Source organism: Lissotriton vulgaris, chromosome 12, assembly GCF_964263255.1.
Source record: "Lissotriton vulgaris chromosome 12, aLisVul1.2, whole genome shotgun sequence".
Lineage (NCBI taxonomy): Eukaryota > Metazoa > Chordata > Amphibia > Caudata > Salamandridae > Lissotriton > Lissotriton vulgaris.
This window is the reverse complement of record NC_141700.1, coordinates 408830434-408850460: the sequence shown is the minus strand read 5'-3', so window position 1 is coordinate 408850460 and position 20027 is coordinate 408830434. Positions and strand designations below refer to the sequence as shown.

Sequence of the window (20027 nt, the reverse complement as noted above, 5' to 3'; positions counted from 1 at the left end):
TCTTGCTTTTCTTTTTCTTCCTTTCTGACACCTTCAAAGCTTTTATGCCCACACTGTTGCACATTTCCAGTCTACATGTTTCTATTTCACACTTTCACTTTCCTTGTGTTCTTTTTCTACATTCTAGTTCCCGGTCTTTACATTTGCTGCAGTTTTCGGATAGTTGCTATTGTTCGTTTTCGTTCATGTATAGCTGTGTTCGCCCTAAGTTGGCAGGGTATGATCAGACGTGAGTCCCTTGCTCACTTTGCCACAAGCTAGCCTGGCTGATGATGGCTGAAATGCCAGAAACCGGTCCCAGGATGCTTGTTTCCGGTCCAGGGAAGACATGGCTTTGGCAGTTCGGGCTGGACTGTTCCCATGAGGCACAGGGTCAGACTGATTTGCATATGGCCATGCCTGAACTGGGGTGGCGAAGTGAGCTAACGAATGGTGATGGATTAAACCCAGACCAGTTGACTGGGGGTGTTTGATTTGCTCAAACTCTCTGTCCATCATCCCCTTTTGTATCGCAAGTTATAACCCATACACACGTAAGGCTTGTTTGGCGTTTCACGACTTGCACCTACAGGTTAGGAAGTGATTGTGAGAAGTTGGCCTGATATATAGTGTTCACTATTCTAGTGAGCACTTTGCATCATTCCAAACAACCCTTATTGATGATTGGTTGTAAGTCAACCTTATAGACCAGCTATCCTAGTAGCATGGATACGAGCAGTCTTCAGGCTAAACTCTAGAGGGCGTGTTAAGTCAGCTGTTATACCATCACATATACCCCTTGAACACCAAGTGAAAGGACACCACACAAGTGTTATGAAAATAAACAGTGTATTTATTTAGATCACAACAGCCCTGTACTCTTTATGAGGACAGGGTACTAAGCACACAACAAAACTCTTACGAAAATACTTTAAGTTGCACAATTTACACAAATGCCCGAGGGGCACGAAAAACCATATACTACAAAAGTGGAATGCGAAATTACTAGCAGGTAAGTACTGGACTAATAGGCTTTGGAATCGCTAGGACTACGCTAGTGAACCTTCAGATTACTAGTAGGAGGCCTAGGGGACTCGGGTGCAGAGTGTGCACTCTCACGCGGGATGCGGGACAAAGTCTATGGAGGCTAGTAAAAGCAAAGTTAGTGTTCTCGGGCGAACCCGACTAGATAGGCTGAAAAACGAAAAGGATCTGGACCCTTGGATAGTGAGGCTATGCTGGGGCACCGAAATGCCGAAGTTACGTAGCCCAGGGGCTGCGGCAGCATAGGTCTGGAAAGACGACAGGAATCCTCGTTGCAGTCTATGGAACCTGAAAGAAGAAGTTGCTGGCAGGCGACCAGTGAAGATTGTTCGGTGGATCCAAGCCTGGATCGAAGATGGAAGACACCTGTAAGCAGAGGGGACCAAGTTCTGAATCACTAGCCAGTGATTAGATGGGCACCAGGATGGCACCGGATGGAGTCACCTCGACCAGGTGAGTGGGCGACGCTGGGCTCTGCAGTCTCACGGACCAGGAGGCGTTGTCGGCAACCAGGATGGAGGTGCGAGCTGTCCCACGATGGTTGCTGCTGTCGACGTCGCTGGACCCAGGATTGGGGCAACAAGTCTTGGCAAATTCAAGCCCACGCGGTGGACCTAAAATGGCGTCTGGAGTGGACCAGGAGGGTCCGGGGTGCTCCTCTTTTGGAAGGGAGCAAGAGCCAGTCTGGAGCAACCAGACCAGCAGTGGTGATGTCGTAGGTCGTCGTCGGGAAGGCCACAAGCCAGCGGCTAGTAGCCAGACAACGCGGTGAGCAGCAAAAAGCAGATGGGCCCCACGCAGATCTGGTGGATGCTGGAGGGCTGGACTTCGGTGCTGGAGCTACTCAGGGTTGGGGCTTCTCGGACCCCAAAGCACTCACACGAGGATCCCTCGGCGGTCGTGCTGGATAGAAGTCGTGCAGTTCTGATGATGGCCGGTCCCTCGAGGTCTCGTCGCACCTACGGTTCTCAACTTAGCTGTAGAGGTAGGTAGAGGTCAGAGGTGTCAGGGAAGCCGGGTCTCGTCGTGCTGGTCGGTCGGATTCCGGAGGAAGGACGTGCAGCAAACCGCAGTGTTCTTAGGTGGTGCCTGCGGGTGCAGGGTGACTACTCCTTAGCCACAAGGGAGAAATCTTGAGAAGAAGTCGAGAGTTCCTTTCGTAGAAAGTAGTTTCTTGATTCAAAGATGATCTAATTTGGAAGGGTCCCCGCTCCTGCCTTTATCCTAAAGAAAGGGGTGGGTACGCGACTAGGTCCTGCCCTAGGGGTGGGACCAGGAAGGGGGGTGGTTACACCCCTCTCCCATGCCGGACTTTCCCCAGCTCAGGGGCTGGTGTGCCCCTGGAACTGGTTCTAGCCGGCAGATGCGTAGTGAGCACCGGGGTGCCACTTGCAGTCACCTTCCTGTAAAGCCCTGCCTACCCAGGATACACAAAACCCTGTCTGGGATGGTGCTAGCACCGCCCCTGACAGGAAACCCTTTGTCCAAGCTCCCCTCGCTGGAAGGACTCCCAGCTGCAGGGGGTCAGACTTGTGTCTGTGGTGGCAGCATCCATTTTGTGATGCTGAGGCTCGAGTTAACTTTAACCGGGGTTCACAGTTACATACATGTCGTGTCCCTCTAGAAGGGTGGAATGCTAACCCCGTCGCCAGAATTGGCGAGGGGTTAGTATTCCAATTCGTATGACACCTTACTCGACATGTTTTGATAAAGCGATACCAAAGATAGCATATAACCGCGAGGATTATAATGCACTTAAGAGTATATGGTATGCGTTATCATGGAACAGCTATTAGGACTTGGTTCCGCAAGCTGCAAACGGGCTCAGCTCATGCCAGAGCACCATCTCACACGATTCCAAGCACTCTGCCTTCAGGATTGTCAAGGCCTGCCATAGGAGTGACTGTGAATCTGTGTGTCCATTTTAGGGTTAGATATAGGTATACTATATCTAAAGCAAAGGGTGTTTACACCACCTTGCCCCAGCTTTCGTGCAGCCAGTTGTGTCAGATTTAGATGGCCAGCCAGGGGTGGCATAATACATGCTGCAGCCCCTGGTAGGCCCTGGGTACACCTATGCCCTGAGTTACAGGGTCTGATAAGGTGGCCCAGTACCAATTAGATATGTACCTAGGGTACATGGAATCCATTTTACAGAGAGAGCAGTAGGTCTGAGGTCCTGATTGGCAGGGCCCCAGGCCAACTAAGTCGGAAAACCAGCAAAACACCAGGCAAAAAGTTGGGGGCAACCATAGTCAGGAATCCACCTTCCTACAGTGATCATCTTGAGCAACCTAAACCAGCTGACCCTTCAACAAATTTTATTTACATTTGAAGACTCCAGGAGTGCAGCGGTTCCTACATTTTTTTTTAGCACTAAGAGATTGACAGTTGAGTCTGAGACCAGGTGTTCTAACAGCTACAAACTCTTTAGCATGCATATTGCTTTTAGCAGTCAACTAAAATAGACAGCACAGGTAGTGAAAAAGACAAGCAGCAGAGGATGGGCGAATTACATAGCTAACAAAATGGGTGGCACAGACAAGATGGCTTCAGCTTATGCTAGCAGAAATTATTTTAGATTTCCACAATGGTACAAGTGAAATGCTGGTGTCTGTTAAAAAGTCATTTTGGGGTTGGTCAATTTTCAGAGTTCTGATAAGGTTTCCAGTGCCTGGTGTCATGTAGATATTAATCAGTATTAATTTGTGACCAAAAATGCTTCTTAGAGTAATCTAAAGCACAGGCACCAGGGTGATAATCTGCTTGTTTGGTATATGAGCTCTTTCACAGCTGTCTTTCCTGATGACATGTTGACCTTGGGTCTAAAAACCTGTGTTATGGCTTCACTCCCAAAAATCTTGTATCAACATTTCTCATGAATGCCGCTGGACTTAAGACCTTTTGCTCTTCCTGCGGTAGTGGCTGTTGAGCCAGAAAAGGAAAAATCTTTCTCAGTAAAACGACCCTGAAACGGTTTCCATAGATATGTTCAGTTTATAGAAATCCGAAATTGGAGGTCATCTATCACACTTCTTTCTCACAATGAAATATCTTGGGTAGCAGCCTTTGCCTGTCAGATCTAGAAACCTTGTCAGTGCTACACCCTGTGTGTGATGGGTATGGTCAGCCACGGGTCCTGTGCTCATAGTGCCAAAGGACACAAGTAGTACCCTACTGACAAGGCCTAAATTGGCTAAAACCAGTCTGGGTTGCGTTCTTTCCTGTTTAGAATGGATTTGCTCTTGGGAGGGTTATCTTGGCTGTGGCGGGCGGGCTGGGGATAGAGAGAGAGACACACAGTGGACGGTAGTGCAGTCAAGTGTAATTACTAGATGCTGAGATTTGAAACAATCAACCCATCACTCCCCCCACCCCCTCAAAATGAACCTTTAAACAGAGGATCAGCACAAACATGTGGGTCAGAAAAGAAAATAATCCTTATAATTAAAGGGAATATTACCTTTTGTGTATGAGATAGTCCTCAAGAATGTCAAGGCAGCGCACCATCTGAGAGAAAATCAAGACTTTGTGCCCACCTGCTTTCATCTTTGGGAGGAGCTTATCAATAAGAACGAGTTTACCAGCAGATTGAACCATTGCTTGCAGGTGAAAGTCAGGAGCCCCAAGACCATGCATCTCTCTAAACTCCCCAGTAATCTTCTCTTCAGCTCCTGTGAAGTGTGTAAACATAACAATGCATTAACTTCCCAGTTTTCCATCTTTTCTGGGGAATATTAGGCTTTCTCGAAAGAATGTTTTGTTACAAGGAAATCTGAAAAACATGCACATGACTTACTATTAAAAAATATTATTATTTTTTTTCATAAGAGAGTAACTATAAACCATGTGCCACATCCAATACGTGATAAAAGGTATAGAATGGGTGCAACATCACTGTTTTTATGTTTGTCATGTGGTACCAGCATCAGCTGTCTCTGGAGGAATATGAAGATCATAGACTGACAACCATGGGCATTCTAGCTGAACTTGGAATTAGAACCAAAATGGTCTACCTTGGCTGCACGTTTCCCTACATGTCCACAAACAGGTGTGCTTGACCCCAAAAAGCCACTTATCCTTAACATACATAATATAGGAGTTACTTACCTTGGTAGAGACAATTCTAGCCGCATATTCCTTAACGTAGAATTATCCCCAGGCGTGAGACTGGATACTGAAACTTTTTGCCACTGCATCCCTGCGTGCCGGGGCGGCATCACGCGACTCTGCCCAGGCGTCGTCTGCGTACGTGACTGACGTCAGCGAGGTCACATAAGTCCCACCCCGGCGAACCTACGTCAGTTTTCTTTGGAGAACTTTTCCGCACCAGAACGCGGAGCCACCAGATAAAAAAACATGGGAGCAGTGTGCGAAAGAGTAGAAAGAGAATGGAGACAACGGCTCCATAAGGAACAGTGCAACACTGCAGTGTCCAAAGGCAGAAGAAAGATCAGAGAAGAGCCCTGAGCAGCCACTATGTATACAGCCTTCCCCCTCCCCCTGTGTCCCAGAAACTAGGAACATGCTTAAAAGGCATGACCCATGTAGCAGGCCTACCGCCCCCAGCCAGAAACACGGAAGGGGGGAGGGCAGTCTCAAGACAGACAGGAACAACAAACCTCCAAGCCACCCAGCATAGAGGGCAACCACCCCCCAAGGAACAAGGGCAAGGCATGGCCAGATGACACCTATTCAGAGGTTAGCAGAGGGGCCAGGAGCCTTACAAGCAAGAGAGGAAGGGAGGGGAGGGAAGGACAGAGATTGAAGGCAACCCCCCCCCCTGCAAACCTGGAGTAGCCAGAGCAGCGGGGCACAAGAGCACCTTAACCCCATCCTCAAAGAACCAGGAGGAGGAATGAATCGCAACCAGACGGAGCCACCCATCAAGAGCAAAGAAGGCACTCACAGGAGGCACAGCCCCCCACCGGGAAGCGAGTACCTTAGACCAACCCAAGGGTTCTCGCAGAACGGGGAGGAAGGGCGGGCCGTGAAGGAATCTGCGGCTAGAATCGTGTCTATCAGATACATTGTTACTGAAGGTGAGTAACTTGTACTTCTGATAGAGACTACTAGCCGCAGTTTTCTTCACATAGCATAGATACCCTGGCAATACCCACGGGGAAGAAGGGTCTGCGAAAGGACCACAAAAGCCTGGACAGAACAGAGGGTCCCACAGGGTACCAGATCTGCGGAACAGGAAAGTAACCTCGTCCCTGCCAGGCAAGAGGAACCCCCACAAGCAGAACACCACCGACCCCAAGAGGAGGTACGAGGAATAAAGAAGACTCAAGAGGCCCGTACACTCACAGCAGAGGAACCAAGGACAAGGCCAGAGAGGCTGAAGCACCCCACTCCCATACAAGGCAACAGAGCTTTCATCCAATGTCAAGGCAGGAAGAGGAGGAAGAAGAAGAAAAAGCCAAGAGGGCCCAAGGAAATGAGGGAAAGGAAGGCAAGCCCCATCCAGATGGAGGGCAACAGGCCAGCCAGAACAGTGCAGACAGTCATAAGCCGCCAGAAGCAAGAAGTACAACCCGGGGCCCTAGGAAGACCAGGCAGGCGACGCCTGACAAGGGAGCACACAGAATAATCCCAGCCCTCAAGACAGGAGCAGGAAGGTGAGGAAATGCCCGGACACACCACTATGAGGGGCCGCGCATTACACCTCAAGAAGCAAAAGCAAAATACAGAAACGTCATAGAAAACCGGCACCCGAAGTTGACCAGAACTCCCTAGCAGAGTGCAAGCTATATAACAGCTACTACTACTACCCCACATAGGGTACGGTAAGTCCCAAGATATGGGAACCCTCTTTTGGAATAACTTCCGCAGCACAGGAAAAAAACAAAAAGAGCCTTGGGGAAAGAAACCCCAGCGAAAGGCTTGTTAAGCAGCCCAAGAGAAAACAGAAGGCCTAATCTTAGGGCCAAGTCTGTGCAAACAACTCCGGCAAAAACATACACACACAGAAATGGCCGTCCAGCAGCCAGCAATGCAATAGTCCCAGCAAGGAGGACTCAAATGGCCATAAAACGCGCTCCACAGCAAGGGCAACTGGCACACAGAAAAGCCCAGAACAAGCTCAACTCAGCAGTCACTGAGGAGGAGGAGGAGGAGGATAGGGCGGAGGAGGACGGATCCCAGCCAGGAATCTTTGAATGGCGGAGTCAGCCGGGGCATGGAATAACAGACTGCCATCAAACGGACAATCAATCAGCCGCTCCTGAATATTTTGAGGGAACACTCCGTCCCGAAGCCAAGCATGGCGACTGAGAAAGCCATGGCCGGGCCCAGCACCTCTGAGATGTCCAGAGCGGAGCAGAGAATAAACGCCGCTAGCTCCCGGCCATCCAGCGCATGATGCCGTAAGTCCACCTGAACAGTCTCATAGGAAGCTGCGGATCCCAAAGACTCAGCAGAGTCCCATAAACAACAGGAGGCGCTAGCCAACACACATAAGGTGTTAAGGGCTCGCAGGGCAGCGCTGGTCGAGGCTAACATGTTGTGACCCCAAGAGTCCAGCCAGCGGGCCTCCCCGGTCTGTGGAGTCAACAGCGGCAGCTTGGAGGGAAAAGCAGCCCGTAAAAGTGGACTGGAGGCAGAGGGGTGGAGGGAAAGACACCTCGGTGCCGGTGAAGGAGGTGCTGAGGCACCGGATCCCCTGAGGCAGGTGCTGAGGCACCTGACCCCCCATCAGGGAAGAAAGGAGCAAACCCTCAAAGGGAAGCAAGATCTCCCTCCCACCAGAGCCCTGGTGGAGAACCTCCAAGAAATGGTCAGCCAGGAAGTGAGCAATCGGTTCACCCATGCATAGAATGCCCACAGCCGTGGACTCCGCGTGAGGGAAGGCCTCACCCGCCTCCTTAGGGCTCCGCGGTGGAGAAAGCAGCTCCTCCGTGGGCAACGGTTGCAAACTAAGGCGCCCGACCCCGAACCCAAGCGGGGCGGACAAAGGCCGACCTGGAAGTCAGAAGGAACCGAAGAATGGGTAGCCTGCCGCTCCTTCGACAAACACCTCGGCCTCGGAAATGATGGGGAGCCGCCCTTCGATGAAGCCAGTGAAGAAGACACCACGCGGCGGCCTGTCTCCAAGGAGGATGACACCAGTATGCAGGCAACCTATGGAGAAGAGGGATGGTCCGAAGACTAATCTGCTGCATGACCCCTGTGCGGAGCCAGGGATGATTCAACTTCCGACTCGCCCTCAGACGAGGCAGCCGCCCGCGGGGAGGGACGAGAGGGGCCTGGAAAGGGATGAGGGTGCACCACCCTACCTCAATCCAGAGCGGGGCGAGGAGGGTCCACCGACCCCTGTGGTGCCGCCAAGGCCAGCAGGTGCTGGCGCCGGTGCGGCGTCAGCTCAGCCGTGGTCAAGGCATTCACCTGCCCAGAGGGCCAAGTGGGGCTTGGGGATGCGACCCGAGCCACGGCAACCTCCAGCGACACCACAGGCACTCCAGCTGGAGTTTGTGACGAGGCGGGGGTGCCGTGGTCTGAAGGAGGGACCCCCGAAAGGCCACACCCCAACAGCACCACATCCTCCAAGACTGGATACGAACCAGTCAGTGCTGGGGCCAGAGCCGCTGGTGGTGCCGGAGGGCCCAGCGCAAGGCAAGGGATCCGCTGATGCACAAGGAGGGGAAGGAGGAGGAGACACGAGCGAGGCGAGGAGGAGACGCCAGCGAAGCCTGCAAAGCAGCCGCCTATGTCTCCATCTTGACTCCTGACGCTCCGTCACCGGGAAATGGTGGATAGGAGGATGACATGCGGGGCTGCATCACCCGCGGAGAGTCCACCACCCCGGCAGGCCGAACGCCAGCCTCGGGGACAAACTGCGACACTTACCCACCGGGGAGCGATGCACCAGCAACATAGGAGAAGGGTGAGGACGATGACAGCGGCCGTATCTGAAGCCGTCTGCCGAGGCTGATCGAGGAGAGGAAGCCGACCTTGAGAGACACGCTGAGAGAAGTTTCATCTGGCGCGCCCGCCACTATTTATGCTATAACTGTTAGAACGCCGCCCAATCAGTGGATCAGTGATCCTCCCCCTAACACCACAAATAAGACGCCCACCCAACGTGGAAGTTTTGAAGCCCGAAGGCATTCGCACACTGTTCCACCAAAAAATAGATAATGAGGAAGAAAAAAGAGGCCCCAAACAGACCTGTAGCAGAGACCGGATCCACGTTGCACACGGAAAAGGAAAAAACTGACTTAGGCGCGCTGGGGTGGGACTTATTTGACCTTGCTGACGTCAGGTACGCGGACGACGCTTGGGGGGAGTCGCGTGATGCCGCCCCGGGCACGCAGGGGTGCTGTGTCATAAAGTTTCCGGATCAAGTCTCACGCCTGGGGATAATTCTACGTGATGGAATCTGCGGCTAGTATCTCTTTCAGATAAATATCCAAGCAAAATGCAAAGAACATTTTGAGAACAAAATTTAAGAAAACTGCAGGAGGACAGGTTAAAGCTCAGCAGGTACGTTGAATCAGGTTTTAGCTATCTAAATGTCGGGCTAGTCTGCATTGCCCTCCAGCTCAGTTCAGCATTATCTTGATGTACACATACATTTTGAGACCCCATCAGTGGCTTAAGCCAAACATCCTCCTCTCAGCTAACTCTTATGTTAAAACCTCCCTTAACATTTGAGCATCATGATAATGGCCACACATCTAAGAGACAGGAATTCTTAAGACCCTTGGTCCCTTAAAGACTCATCCCTCCGTCCGTCTCTGAGGTTTTCGGCTAATCCTTCCCATGTACTTTAAAAAAGAGGCAGAATATCAGTCAAAATGACTGGACACAAAGGATGCTCTATTATCACATGAGAGAGGGAAAATGAAATGGGTTGAAGGAAAAGATTTCCCACACATGCCAACATTTAAGAACATGCAAGACAAACTTTGGTGTAGAAAGAAATATTGGACTACTGACCAAGAAAGAAAAAAGATTTTTTCGGAATGAGAAAGTCAAAGTTGAGATAGGTTCATATTTTGGAGAAATAGCAGTCTTCCTCCAATTAATAAGAGGAGTGTAGTAGCTTGGGTTTGTTTAAGAATGTGTGTTACTGCATTCTCTGCTGAGTGTTCTCTTTGTGGCAGTTGCCAGATTCACTTTGTAGCTACAGTTGTCCTGCTCTGATGGTCCAGCTAATCTACAATAAATCAACAAACTGGCTTTGATCTTGTCTCCTCATTATTCAACTACTACATAATTTTTGGCGACGAGTGCTGGGCCATCACATTAAACCCACAAGAGGCGAAATTCGAGTCAAGAAACGTAAAGAGAAAACGTAAGAGGAAATCCTTAAACATTTGAGAGCCACAGACGTCGAGTAAAGTAAGGAAAACGTTTTATTTTACTTGCGGTTGGCTTCGTTGTGAAAGAGCAGGGCGGAGGCATTTTAACCTTAAACAAACGAGCTAAGAGTATCGAGACATCTCAGTTATCAACAAAGGAGTTGGAGGAAGAGAAGAAAGAATCTGTTTCTATAGTTAAAACAAGAGACAGTAAAACACAAGATAATAAAGTTTCGGAAAACAGGGGTTCTGAAAGACAGAATGCATGGAACAATACTAACCCATTTTTTTCAAGAACCAATATTTGCTTTAGATGTGGTTTTAAACCACATTTTGGTGGTGCAAGGTGTCCAGCAAAGTCAGTTGTATGTAAAAATTGCAATAAGTTAGGCCGTTTTGCTAAAGTTTGCCAAACATTTAAGTACAGTATGCGTTCTAAACCTGTTCAGGTAAAATGTGTCACTGAGCAGAATATCCAAAGTGAAGAAGAAGACTGTTACGAGAGAGTTAAGCAACATGGTGGTTGTTGTCAGAGATGATGGTGTAATTGTGGGTAATCCAGACTTATGTGTTGATCCCTATGTCGACATTTTGGTTGGAGATCGATCCTTATATCTACTTGTTGACTCTGGTGCTCGCATTACAATGATTACTTTGGAATTATTTAAAACAACATGGCCCAATAGATCTTTGTTACCACCGGATAGAAAGGCAATAAATTATGAAGGTCGTGAAATCAACCTATCGGGATACATTGAAGACATCCTTGAGTTTAAGGGGCGCAGAATAGCTGGAAAGATGTATGTAGACCACAAAGGTTTGAATATCTTGGGTTGGTTCCACCAGGGGTTGTTTGGGATGGTACTTAGACCAGGAGCAAAAGAACAAGTTCTGGCTATAAGCGACCATCCTGATCTGGAAGGCCTTGTAAACCAGTATCCTCATGTTTTCTCTGGGGAATTGGGTACGATAAAAGACTTCCAACATGAAATTATTGTAAAGGAAGGTGCATCCCCAGTTAAACATAAACTAAGGAATGTTCCTTTTAGTATAAGACAAGATCTAGAAAAAGAATTGGATTCTTTGTGTTCTAAAGGAATAATTGAACCAGTGGAGTCCTCTTTATGGTTGTCCCCTTTGGTTGTGGCTCGTAAACAAAATGGTAAGCTGAGAGTCTGTGTTGACCTTTGTTGCCTGAATAAGGAGATATGGGTAGATTCCCATCCTCTCCCAAACATTAATGAAATGCTGGCCACACTTAAGGATGCTAAGGTTTTTACAAAATTAGATTTAGCGTCGGCCTACCATCAGGTTGAGCTTGCTCCTCATTCAAGAAATCTCACAGCATTTGTTATACCATTTGGGACTTTTCAGTACGTACGCATGCCCTTTGGTCTCTCTTCGGCAGCGTCGGTATTCCAACGCCTAATGTCAGAGATGCTGAAGGGGATCGAGGGTCTTTCTGTGTTTCAAGATGATGTTCTCATCTTTGCTCATGACAATGAAACACATGACAAGATTTTGAATGCAGTGTTGTCCAGATTTCAAGAGAATGGTGTGGTGCTACGTAGAGATAAGTGCGTTTTCAGGGTTAAAGAGGTTGAGTATCTGGGACATTTGGTGAATGAGAGTGGTATTTTCCCAAAAGTGAGTTTAGTAGTCTCAATCGTCAAATCTAAAGCTCCTTCAGATAAAACTTCTCTCAAGTCTTTTCTTGGTATATGTGAATTTTACTCTCGTTTTGTGCCAGATTTTGCAAGCAAATTGAGACCTCTCTCATGTATGCTAAAGAGAGGTGTGGTGTTTGAATGGAATAAAGAGTGCCAAGTTGTGTTTGAGTGGGTTAAACAACAGTTAACATCTCCTAAAGTTCTCGGACATTATGATCCATCTGTTTTGTGTACTCTTACGGTGGATGCTAGCAAAGTAGGGTTGGGTGCAGTTTTGACTCAAAAGAAAAATGGAGAAGTTAGAACAATTGGTTATGCATCCAGGGTATTGTCTGCATCAGAAATTAAATATTCGGTAATTGAAAAAGAATTACTAGCATGCTGGTGGGCTGTTATGAAATTTAGAAATCTCATTTGGGGCCGTAGGTTCTGTCTCCAAACCGATCATAAACCCCTAATTTTTATTCTTAGTGGCAAGAATGTGAGGGCTTCCACACCTAGAATATCAAGACTTTCTTCAAAACTACTTCAATTTGATTTTTCAGTTGAGAACATCCCTGGTTCAAAGAATGGGTGTGCAGATTTTTTATCCCGTTCTTCTGATATAATTGAAATTGAGACAGATCTTAAGGAAGAAGATAAAGAAGATTTTATTGTTGCAGCTGTAGATGTTCCTCATTTGTGTGCAGTGTCTGAAGAGGTGTGGCGCAAGGCTCTTGCAGAAGATTGTTCTTTAGCTAATGTGATGAAGTTTGTAGAAAGTGGTTGGCCTAAAGAAAGGAACTTATCTTTTGAATTCAAAACTTTCTTGCAAGTCGCAGATGAGTTACCAATCGAAGATGGGTTGTTGCTTAGGGGGACAAGTTAGTTCCTCCGGCTACACTAAGGGCAGTTTTGGTCAAGAATTCTCATGAAGGACATTTAGGAGCAACTTTGACTAAAAAAAGAGTGCATTCTTCTTTTTGGTGGCCTTCTATGGATAGTTTTGTTGAGGAGTATGTAAAATCATGTGTTATTTGCTCCAGTTGTGATAAGGTTACTAAGTTACGCACTTCTCCACTGACTCCCATTGTGTTGCCATCAGCCCCATGGGTTAAGTTAGGGTTGGACATTGTTGGTCCTTTTCAGGCGCTGGATTCTTCGTCAAGATTTGGTTTGGTCTTCATGGACTATTATTCGAAGTGGCCAGAAATAAAATTTGTGAAGGAGGTCTCTTCAAGGACAGTTATTGATTTTCTTAACGATGTGTTTTTAAAAGAGGGTTATCCTGAGTTTTTGATTACAGACAACGGAACACAATTTACTAGCTTGGAGTTTGAAACTTTTCTCAATGGGTGTAGTATAAAACACTTAAAGAGCTCAGTCTATCACCCTAAAACCAATGGTTTGGTTGAGCGTATGAATAGAGTGTTAGGCGAATGTATCCAATGGGCGTTGTCTAATAAATGCATAGTTGCCAATTCAGTGAGGAGTATGCTGTGGTTTTACCGTACTACTCCTCATTCAACTACAGGTGTGTCACCCTTTGAATTACTTCGAGGACGAAAAGCTGCAACTTTATTGTGTCCTGCGTGGATGTCTAAATGGGTGAAAGGGAATGTGTGGACTGATGAGAGTGTTAGAAGTCAGGTCGAATCGGTTCAGAATAAACAAAAATTATACTTTGATGACGGAATGCGTGTGAAAGATATTTTTGTTAAACCAGGTGATGTTGTGTGTGTCAAGAAACCGATTCATGTTCTAAAAGGCCTTCCCAAAGTTGGTTCTCCATCTAAGGTCTTGGATGTGAAAGGTAATGCTGTAAAACTCAGCAATGGTCAATGGTGGAATATGTCTCGTGTGATTAAAAAATCATCTCATTCATTTCCTGTGAGTCATGGTGTTCAACCAACAAGTTCAAATTTTACTCACTCAAATCTTGTGAATGATGGGGCTCATTATGATAGTTCAAAGTCTTGTATAGATGGTGACAAATTGAGGCGCAGCATGCGCGTTGTACGTATTCCTCTCAGATACAGAAAGTGATGTATACTTTTCTTACATTTTAGATACAGGTAGAGTTGTACGTTTTTTTTTATTCTTTCTTCATCTTTAGTTGTGTTTGTTTTTTTTGGACAATATGTAAATTTTCACATTTTTATTGTTTTATTGCTTATGTTAAGTTTCCTTTTTGTTTGTATGTAAAGGTAGACCGATTTAGTAGCTTAAGGTTGTTCAAGGGTCTTATTTATTATAAAGGAAGACCCATGTAGTAGCTTGGGTTTGTTTAAGAATCCTATCTTCTAGAATGTGTGTTACTGCATTCTCTGCTGGGTGTTCTCTTTGTGGCAGTTGCCAGATTCACTTTGTAGCTACAGTTGTCCTGCTCTGATGGTCCAGCTAATCTACAATAAATCAACGAACTGGCTTTGATCTTGTCTCCTCATTATTCAACTATTACAAGGAGTCAATGTGAAAGTGCAGTAGCCAGGGAGTCATGAGTGTGAGAAGGTGGCCTGATATGCAGTGGTCACTATTCTAGTGCCCACTATGTATCAGTCCAGCAACCCTTATTGATGATTGGTTGTAAGTCAACCTTATAGACCAGCTATCCTAGTAGCATGGATACGAGCAGTCTAAGGCTAAAGACTCGAGAGGGCGTGTTAAGCCAGCTGTTTACCACACATATACCCCTTGAATACCCAGTGAAAGGACACCACACAAGTGTTATGAAAATAAACAGTTATTTATTTAAAGATCACAACAGCCCTGTACTCTTTATGAGGACAGGGTACTAAGCACAAACCAAAACTCTTACAAAAATACTTAAGTTAGCACAGTATATACAAATGCCCGAGGGGCACGGAAAACCATATACTCTGAAAGTGGAATGCGAAATTCCTAGCAGGTAAGTACAGTACTAATAGCTTTTGGAATCGCTAGGACTTGACTAGGGAATCGTTAGATTACTTCTAGGAGGCCTAGGGGACTCGGGTGCAGTGTGTGCACTCTCACGCGAGATGCGGGACAAAAGTCTATGGTAGCTAGGAATTAGAAAGTTAGTGTTCTCGGGCGAACCCGACCTGGTAGGGAGAAAACGAAAGTAGATTCTGACCCTTGGATAGTGAGGCTATGCTGGGGCACCGAAATGCCGAAGTTACCTAGCCCAGGGGCTGCAGCTGCATAGGTCTGAAAAGACGTCGGGAATCCTCGTAGACGGACCAGGAGCCGGAAGAAAAGATGCTGGCCGGTGACCAGTGAAGAAAGTTCAGTCGGATCCAAGCCTGGATCTTGAAGATAGATGACACCTGAAAGCAGAGGGGACCAAGTTCGAGACTACTAGCCAGTAGTCAGTGGGCACCAGGAGGGCACCGGATGGTAGCCACCTCGACTAGGTGAGTGGGTGACGCTTGACTCGAAGATCTCACGGACCAGGAGGCGTTGTCGGCGACCAGGATGGAGGATCGAGCTGTCCCACGAAGATGGAAGCTGTCGGCGTCGCTGGACCCAGGATTGGGCAACAAAGCCTTGGCAAATTCAAGCCCACGCGGTGGACCTAAAATGGCGTCTGGAGTGGACCAGGAGGGTCCGGGGTGCCTCTCTTGAAGAAGGAAGCAAAGGCCAGCCTGGAGCAACCAGACCAGCAGTCGTGAAGTCGTTGGGCGTCGTTCAGAGGGCCACAAGCCAGCCGGCTAGTAGCCAAACAACGCGGTGCACAGCAAACAGCAGAAGGGCCCCACGCAGATCGTGGAGATGCAGGGGGGCTGATCTTGGGTGCTGGAGCTGCGCAGGGTCGGGGCTTCTCGGACCCCAAAGCACTCACCAGTGGAGGACACGGTGGGCTTGCAGTAAAGATGTCGTGCAGTCTTGGCGATCGTCGGTCCCTTGAGGTCTCGTCGCACTCACGGTTCTCAGCTGGGCTGTAGAGGTGAGTAGAGGTCAGAGGTGCCAGGGAAGCCGGGTCTCGTCGAGCTGGGTCGTCGGATTCGTGATGAAGGACTTGCAGCAGACCGCAGTGTTCTTTAGGATGGTGCCTGCGGATGCAGGGTGACTACTCCTTAGCCACAAGGGAGAATCTTGAAGAAGAAATCGTGAAGTCCTTTCGAAGAAAGTGGTATCTTGATTCCAAAGATGATCTAATTTGAACAGGGGGCCCGCTCCTATCTTTATACTAAAAAAGGGGGCTGACCCGGTGACTAGGTCCTGCCTATGGGTGGGACTAGGTGGGGGGTGGTTACACCCCTCAGCCATGCCGGACTTCCCCAGGCCAGGGGCTGGTGTGCCCCTGGAACTGGTTCAGACCGGCCTATGCGTAGTGAGCACCGGGGTGCCACTCAGCAGTCACCTTCCTGTAAAGCCCTGCCTACCCAGGATACACAAAACCATGTCTGGGACGGTGCTAGCACCGCCCCTGACAGGAAACCCTTTGTCCAGGCTCCCCTCACTGGAAGGACTCCCAGCTGCAGGGGGTCAGACTCGTGTCTGTGGTGGCAGCATCCATTTTGTGGAGCTGAGGCTTCAGTTAACTTTAACCGGGGTTCACAGTTACATACATGTCGTGTCCCTCTAGAAGGGTGGAATGCTAACCCCGTCGCCAGAATTGGCGAGGGGTTAGTATTCCAATTCGTATGACACCTTACTCGACATGTTTTGATAAAGCAATACCAAAGATAGCATTTAACCGCGAGGATTATAATGCACTTAAGAGTATATGGTATGCGATATCATGGAACAGCTATTAGGACTTGATTCCGCAAGCTGCAGACAGGCTCAGCTCGTGCCAGAGCACCATCTCACACGATTCCAAGCACTCTGCCTTCAGGATTGTCAAGGCCTGCCATAGGAGTGACTGATAGGAATCTGTGTGTCCATTTTAGGGTTAGGTATAGGTATACTACACCTACAGCAAAGGGTGATTACACGACTTTGCCCCAGCTGTCATGCAGCCAGTTGTGTCAAATTTAGGAGGCCAGCCAGGGGTGGCATAATACATGCTGCAGCCCCTGGCAGCCCTGGGTACACCTATGCCCTGAGTTACAGGGTCTGATAAGGTAGCCCAGTACCAATTGGTAGATGCACCTAGGGTACATGAGGTAATTTAGAAAGAGAACAGCCAGGCTGTGGGTCTGATTGGCAGGCCCACAGCCAGAGAAAGTCGTAAACCAGTGAAACAAAAGCAAAAAATCTGGGTGATCATAGGATTGCAGACCCTACTCTCCTACATGACCCCCCCCCAAACTTTGGGACAATAAGCTAACCTTGACCAGGTGAGTCTTCTTGTTCTAAGTGGAAATATCTGGAGAGCCCATCGGCATTGCCATGATCAGTACCAGGTCTATGTTCCACTGTAAAGTCCATCCCCTGTAGGGAAATGGACCACCTAAGCAGTTTGGGGTTTTCACCCTTCATCTGATTTAGCCACAAGAGGGGCTTATGGTCGGTCTGAATCTTGAAGTGAGTGCCAAACAAGTATGGCCTCAGCTTCTTCAGGGCCCAAACCACAGCAAAGGCCTCCCTCTCAATAGCTGACCAATTCTTCTCTCTGGGGGTCAGCCTTCTGCTTATAAAAGCAATGGGCTGATCCTGACCATCAAAATTCAGTTGAGAAAGAACAGCTCCCACACCCAACTCAGAAGCATCTGTTTGGACAATGAATGGTTTGGAGTAGTCTGGACTCTTAAGGATAGGTGCTGTGCACATGGCCTGCTTTAGGTCATCGAATGCTTTTTGACAGCCTGCTGTCCACTGAACCTTTTTTGGCATTTTCTTACTTGTCAGTTCATTTAATGGTGTCACAATGGAACCATAGTTCCTGACAAATTTTCTGTAGTATCCAGTCAGGCCCAAGAAAGCTCGAACCTGAGTCTGGGTGGTTGGAGGAGCCCAGTCCCTGATTGACTGTATTTTGCTCTCCAGTGGCTGGACCTGGCCTCCACCTACAAGGTGGCCCAGGTATACAACCTGTGTCTGCCCTATCTGGCACTTGGTGGCCTTGATAGTGAGGCCTGCTGCTTGCAGAGCCTCTAACACTTTCCTCAGGTGGACCAGGTGATCCTCCCAGGTGGAGCTAAAGACAGCAATATCATCTAGATATGCTGCACAGAAGTCATCCAGCCCAGTAAGGACTTGATTCACCAACCTTTGGAAGGTGGCAGGTGCATTTTTCAGACCAAAGGGCATTACCACAAATTGATAATGCCCACCAGGGGTTGAAAATGCTGTTTTGGGTTTGGCATCCTCAGCTAACCTGATTTGCCAATACCCAGCTGTTAAGTCAAATGTACTTAAGTAGTTGGCAGAAGCCAATCTATCTATAAGTTCATCTGCCCTTGGTATTGGATGGGCATCAGTCTTAGTGACTGCATTGAGACCCCTGTAGTCTACGCAAAACCTCATCTCTCTCTTACCATCTTGGGTGTGAGGCTTTGGCACTAGAACTACTGGACTAGCCCAAGGGCTATCTGAGGGTTCAATGACTCCCAATTCCAACATTTTCTGCACTTCAGTTTTTATGCAGTCTCTAACATGATCAGGCTGCCTGTAGATTTTACTCTTGACTGGCAGGCTGTCACCAGTGTCAACCTCATGGGTACACCAATTGGTCTGACTGGGTGTCAGAGAGAACATATGTCTGAAAGACTGAAGAACCTGTTTACAGTCTTTCTGCTGATGTTCAGAGAGGCTGCCACAAAAGACAACACCATCTACTGACCCATCATCAGGATTCTGAGTGAGCAGGTCTGGGAGAGGGTCACTCTCTTCCTCCTGTCCCTCATCTATGGCCATGAGCAAGCTCATGTCCTTCCTGTCGACATATGCTTTGAGCCTGTTGACATGGAGTACCCTATGGGGACTCCTGGGAGTTCCAAGGTCCACCAGGTAGGTGACCTCTCCCTTTTGCTCAAGGATTGTGTGGGGCCCAGACCATTTGTCTTTGAGTGCTGCTGGGGCCACTGGCTCCAGCACCCACACCTTCTGTCCAGGCTGATAAACAGTCAGGACAGCCTTTTGGTCATGCCAAGCTTTTTGAAGTTCTTGACTGGCCTTAAGGTTTTCTGATGCCTTCTCCATATACTCAGCCATCCTGGAGCGGAGACCAAGTACATAGTCCATTATGTTGGTTGCAGGCTTTTTGAGAGGTCTCTCCCATCCTTCCTTCACCAAACACAAGGGGCCTCTCACAGGATGCCCATACAAAAGTTCAAAAGGGCTGTAGCCAACCCCCTTTTGTGGGACCTCTCTGTAAGCAAACAGAAGGCAGGGCATCAGGACATCCCATCTACGCCTGAGTGTTTCAGGTAGTCCATGAATCATCCCTTTTAGGGTCCTGTTGAACCTTTCAACAAGCCCATTGCATTGTGGGTGATAGGGTGTAGTGAATTTGTAATTGACACCACACTCCTTCCACATAGCAGTTAAATAGCTTGACATGAAGTTTGCACCTCTGTCAGAGACAACCTCCTTAGGGAAGCCCACTCTGGAGAACACTCCAACTAGGGCCCTTGCCACCACAGGGGCTGTGGTGGTCCTAAGTGGAATAGCTTCAGGGTACCTGGTGGCATGATCCACTACCACCAGTATAAACTTGTGCCCTGATGCTGTCTGGGGTTCCATTGGACCAACAATGTCAATCCCCACTCTTTCAAAGGGCACCCCCACCACAGGCATTGGTATAAGGGGGGCCTTTGTTGTGCCACCTGACTTACCACTGGCTTGGCAAGTGACACAGGAGCGACAAAACTCCTTGGTATCCTCATTCATGTGAGGCCAGTGAAAGTGTGAGACAAGCCTGTCCCAAGTCTTTGTCTGGCCTAAGTGTCCTGCTAAGGGAATCTCATGGGCCAAGGTAAGTAGGAAACCTCTCTGAGACAAGGGTACAACCAGCCTCCTGGTCATGCCAGGCTTGGGGTCTCTTGACTCAGTGTACAGGAGTCCATCTTCCCAGTATACCTTGTGGGTACCTGTGGCGTTCCCAGCAGCCTCAGCAGCAGCCTGCTGTCTGAGGGGTTCAAGAGAAGGGCAGCCTAACTGGTCCTTCCCCAGGTCTTCC

At 48.4% G+C, this 20027-nt stretch overlaps 1 protein-coding gene across 5 annotated transcripts in view; it reads right to left on the bottom strand.

The window, feature by feature from the left end:
- The window catches only part of CHD9 (chromodomain helicase DNA binding protein 9), a 2197083-nt gene that overhangs the window by 1068619 nt on the left and 1108437 nt on the right, over window positions 1–20027 (bottom strand). For all 5 annotated transcript variants that reach the window (XM_086945174.1, XM_086945175.1, XM_086945176.1 and 2 more), the window contains one exon: window positions 4487–4697. In XM_086945174.1, the coding sequence (XP_086801300.1) occupies window positions 4487–4697 (211 nt within the window). The remainder of the gene's footprint in view (window positions 1–4486; window positions 4698–20027) is intronic.